The sequence below is a fragment of the Dipodomys ordii genome, unplaced genomic scaffold, assembly GCF_000151885.1.
Source record: "Dipodomys ordii isolate 6190 unplaced genomic scaffold, Dord_2.0 Scaffold39, whole genome shotgun sequence".
In the NCBI taxonomy this organism is placed as follows: Eukaryota; Metazoa; Chordata; class Mammalia; order Rodentia; family Heteromyidae; genus Dipodomys; species Dipodomys ordii.
Window position 1 is genome coordinate 8,613,931 of NW_012267255.1, and position 5,201 is coordinate 8,619,131.

General features: G+C 40.4%; 1 protein-coding gene across 2 annotated transcripts in view; it reads right to left on the reverse strand.

Moving 5' to 3' along the window:
- Positions 1–987: 987 nt before the first annotated feature.
- LOC105987095 (dimethylaniline monooxygenase [N-oxide-forming] 5-like) overlaps positions 988–5,201 on the reverse strand; it is a 16,375-nt gene continuing 12,161 nt past the window's right edge. For both annotated transcript variants that reach the window (XM_013018250.1, XM_013018251.1), the window contains exons 7-8: positions 2,916–2,988; positions 988–1,622 (exon numbers count right to left, since the gene is read on the reverse strand). In XM_013018250.1, the coding sequence (XP_012873704.1) occupies positions 1,277–1,622; positions 2,916–2,988 (419 nt within the window). In that variant the 3' untranslated portion in view covers positions 988–1,276. The remainder of the gene's footprint in view (positions 1,623–2,915; positions 2,989–5,201) is intronic.

Below are 5,201 nucleotides of genomic sequence, written 5' to 3' on the forward strand. Positions count from 1 at the left end.
AGGCAGAAATGCCAACGAGATTCTTCTTTCTAATTAACCACCAAAAGGCCAAAAGTGGAAGTATGGCTCAGTGGTAAAGCACTGGCCTTGAGCAAAAAGCCAAATGACAAGGTAAGATCTTGAGTTCAAACCCTAATACCAGCACACACAAAAAAGTAGAATGCAGTAGTAGGTGGTAGATTATCCAAATGACCCATTAGTCTAGAGTGCGGAAAACAGTTTCTTTATTAAGAGCATGAAGATAGCTGCTTAGAGAAAAGCAGTAAAAACTCACAAGTTCTTGGATATATCAGTGAAAAGCAAGTTAAAGGTCTTGAGTATCTACATGTCTTATCTGAAGTTACCTACAATTATTGTAAGATGATTATTTCTCTTATCTCTCGGCATACATACAATTAATTACAATATTAAAAACTACTAGAATAGAGCCTCTCATAGACAGTTATATTTTATAGGCACTGACTTAGGGTCCCCACTGAAACATTTGATGAACCATAACCATTTATTTATTCAGCACAAACCACATGTCAAACATGCTGGCTAGTACCTATAAAAGAAGACACAAAAAGAATCTGAGAGCAGATGCTAGAGGCTCACATTTATAATCAAAGCTATTCAGGAAGCTAATAGCTTAAGATCCTACTTAAAAGGCAGCCCACAGACAATTACTAGAGACTCTATCTCCAATTAACCAGCAACATCCCAGAAGTGGAGGTATAGTTACAATGGTAGAATGTCAGCCTTGAGTGCAAAAGCTAAAGGACAGCAGGCCATGAATTTAAACTCCAGCTCATGAAAGAAAAAGAAAGAAAGAAAGAAAGAAAAAAGAAAAGAAAGAAAGAAAAAAGAAAAGAAAGAAAGAGAGAGAGAAGGAAAGAAAGAGAGGAAGAAAGAGAGAAGAAGAGAGAGAAAGGAAAACAAGAGAAAGAAAGAAAGGAAAACAAGGAAGGAAGGAAGGAAGGAAAGAAGGGAAAGAGGGAAGGAGGAAGGGAGGAAGGGAAAGAGGTAAGGAAGGAGGGAGGGGAAGAGAAAGAAAAAGAAAACCTGATCTCACAGTCTAGAACCTGCCACAGGAAAAAGTGATAGATAAAAAGGAGAAGGGAGATGGGCTAGTAGAAATGAAAGATAGACTTCACTGTATGGGAAAAGGAAGAGGATTAATGCTTGTGGAAGAGAAATGAAGGTTGGTGTTTGGGCAATATGAAGCTGAGCGTTCAGTCTTGTCAGGGGACCTGAAGGCATCTCTGGTGAAGCTAGAACTTTGACCACAGTCCATCTAAAAATAAGCCATAATGACAGCAAAGAGAAGCACCGCTAGAATGAATCTGCTCATGGTTATCACTGAGGATGAAGAGTGACTCCTTTCCACTGCTCTGGTCATCAGAGGCTTTCGTACTCGATCGTCTGTGGTTAAGATCGTTTCTCGAGCTCGGTCCCACTTTCCAGGACCCTGGAGACGGTACTGGACAGGAGTGCAGGGTCCAAATAGGACCTTTAGTGCTAGCCTGGGGTCAGTGAAGGCCAGAGACCAAAGGTCAGGCCTGACACCCACACACTCAGCCATCTCTTCCATGGTATCTATGTAGTCTCCTTGAATGGTGTGGCGCTGGCTGTCCACATACCTGAAGGAGAGAAGACAGAAGCCTTGAACTATCAACAATTCAACCAACCAGCCAGCCAACCAACCAATCCATGCTCTTTGAGTATCTGCTGGTTGACTTGATTTTGGACAAGGAACTGTGGAAACTACAGAAGCCAGTTGTCACCACTTTTAAGGATCTTATGATGGACAAGAGGAGATAAGAGAGACAGATGAAACAGAGGAGGAAACAAGGCTTTTGGCCCATTCTATGGGTTTTGAATGCTATGTAGAAATGATAAAGAGAGTGTAGTTAAAAGAGAGCTGCCATAGGTCCTACAAGGATAAGACAAAAACAAGAGTATGCAAAGTCAGGTGAACAAAGCCAGGAGAGCTGCCTCATGCCTATAATACTAGCAACTTGGAAGGCTGAGATCTGAGGATTGCAGTTCAAAGCCAGACTGGGCAGGAAAGTTGGTGAGAATCATATCTCCAATTGACCACAAAACAGCCACAAGTGTAGAGCTCAAGTGTAGAGCACCAGCTTTGAGCAGACAAGACCAAGTGAGAGCCTGAGGCCCTGAGTTCAAGCCCCACTCCTGACCCCCATCAACTAAAAGTCAGGGGAGCTACAAAGTGAAAGGTGGGCAACATGGACATCGAATATGAGTGTAGACCATTTGTAGGTGTTGACTATGCACTGGACGGCAAAATCAAACACAGAAGAGCCAGCCCAGCACGTCCAGATGCAGAAATCTGGGCCAAAGGTTTTCTGGCATGAGATCTTGAATTGTTTTATGAGTCAATGACAGGGGCGGGAGTGTCCACAGAGCAGGCCCTCCAAGGCCAAGGTAAACTTGGAAGCCTGAAAGGAAGTGGGGGATGACTTATTCTACAAGCGTATGTAATAGTTATAATAGTTTTATCAAGGCATAGTTATATAATAGTTATATCAAGTTATATCACATGTAATAGTTATATCAAGTGCAGATTTGCAGAGCTAAGAGGACATTTGATAGGAGGAAATGTGCTTAACAGGAATGAAATGGGGTTTGGGGAGATAACCAGAGAATTTTTTCTTGTTTACAATACTCAGGTTTGAACTCACAGCCTAGGCTATAACTTGTCTTTTTCTATCAAGACTGGCATTCTGCCATTTGAGTCACATCTCCTCTTGGCATTTTGTTCATTAATTATCAATAATATGGTCTCATGGATTTTTCTGCCCATGCTTTGAACTGTGATCCTCAGATCTCAGCCTCCTGAGTGGCTAGGATTATGGATGGCCACCAGTGCCTGACTAGTAATCCTACATCTCCCTGGGAAATTGTTGTACCTTTTTGCCATTTCCTCTTGAGCCTTAATTATTTCTGCCATCATTTCACTTTTGGGGGGCAATTTCTTTAGCCCTAAAGAGAAAAATGAAATTTTGAAATATACAATTTCTTGGGGAAGAACAACAATCCTATTAACAATTAGTGCACTGTAAAGAATTCTAAGAATTACAGGATAATTTTCTATACTCAAAGAGATTATAGTGTTTATTTGACCATCTTATCCTATCACTACTGAAATATGCTACAACTTAAGCAATCTTAATCTGAAAATTACAAATAAAAAATGATCCCAATTCAAAATTTCTTTCTGTATGTGTATGTTTGTGTGTGTGTGTGTTTGTGTATTGCGGTTTGAACTTATGGCCTTAAACTCTCAGATTTTTCACTCATGGTTGGAGCTCTACCTCTTGAACCACAGCTTTACTTCCAGCTTTTTGTGGTTTATTGGGGATAAGAATTTTGTAAGCATGGGGCTGGGAAGGTGGCTCAGTGGTAGAGCGCTTGCCTTGCATGCTGGAGGCCCTGTGTTCGATTCCTCAGCACCACATAAGCAAAAAGAAAAAAGCCGGAAGTGGCGCTGTGGCTAGCCTTGAGCTGAAGAGCTGAGGGACAGTGCCCAGGCCAAGAGTTCAAGCCTCACAACCGGACCAAAAAAAAAAGAATTTTGTAAGCTTTTCTGGCTTAACTTGTTTCAAACATAGATCCTCAGATCTCAGCATCTTGACTAGCCTGGACTACAGGCAGGAGCCACCAGGGCCCACCACCCAGTGTTATTGTTTTGAACCATTGAAAAAGAAATAAAAATAAACTTATCAATCACATGTTTGTACTAAAGGTCAATGTAAGATAATCCTCTCCTTCTAAGCCTTTTTATTTGATAAGATTTGTAAAATAATATCAAGAGCAACCCTTATTGACCAATCTTGCAAGATAAATTAAGCACTGATACACAATAGTATGAATTTCTGTGGGAGAAGTTTCATGCCAAGGACACAACAAGACACACAGCCAATTGTATTTCAGTAAAAATAAAACAATAATAACTCTTTTACAGTTAGCCTTATACCCATATATATATATGCTCCATGTCATGCAGAAACCTTTAGACACATCTGATTCTTAAGTAGCATTCCATAGAACTCTGGAACCTTGAGTTTCTGAATGGGAGTACATCTTACCTAACAATACCACTAATACCAAGTGGTTATCTCTTTCCTCCCTAAACAGTGAGATCTTATTACCTTCACAGGAGGTGATAGAATTGGTTTTTGGAACATTATTGTTCTCTGCTTTGCTAGTTTCCCTTTCTTAGGCACACCCCAACCACCATGCTGGTGTGCTCTCCTAAACACAGAACTCCAAAGCCTCAGAAAGAGCCTCCTGAGCTGGGTGCAGGTGGCTCATGGCTATAATCCTCGCAACACAGGATATGAGGCCTCAGGACTTGTTTCAAAGTTAGCCCAGGCAGATAAACCTGAGAGACTCTTCTCTCCAGTTAACCATAAAAAAGCTAGAAGTAGAAGTATGGATCATGTGAAAAGCACAAGGCACTGAATTCAAGCCCCAATACCAGCACAAAAGTAAATAAATAAACAAATAAATACATGCCTTTCTTGTGTGTTTTTCTCTATCTTCCCATATTAGCCAGTGAACTTTTGTTTATTTTTAATAAATCAGTGAGGAAACAGGGAAATTAGATTGAGATTAGTCACTGAGAATGCTCAAGAAACCTACCTTAGGATTTGATTTCCAAATTACTTCGCAAGCCACAACCATAAGCCATTACATTATGAAGAGGTCTATTTCCTAGTGGTCAGAGGCAGATAATTCATTTAAAAATCTACTGGGCACTGGAGGCTCACATCTCTAATCCTAGCGACTCAGGAGACTGAGATCTGAGCACTATGGTTCAAAGCCAGCCAGGTCAGACAAATATACAAGACTAATCTCCAATTAACCAGCAAAAAGCTGGAAATGAAGGTACAACTCAAGTGGAAGATAGCCCTCTACCGTGAGCATAAAAAGCCAAGTGAGAACAATGTGCATGGCCTTGAGTTCAACTCCAGTATTATCATAAAGTGAAATAAATGTGAAAAGCTAGATTTATTTGAAACTTTTAGAAGCCCAATTATTCTGCTGATGCACAGAGTCCACTATCTTAAACCTGTTTTCTTGTGTATTTCTTTTTTTTTTTATTGTAAAGATACTATACAGAGGGTTACAGTTACATGAGTGAGGTAATGAGTACACTTCCTCTTGAACATTGTTAGCCCCTCCATTGTTTT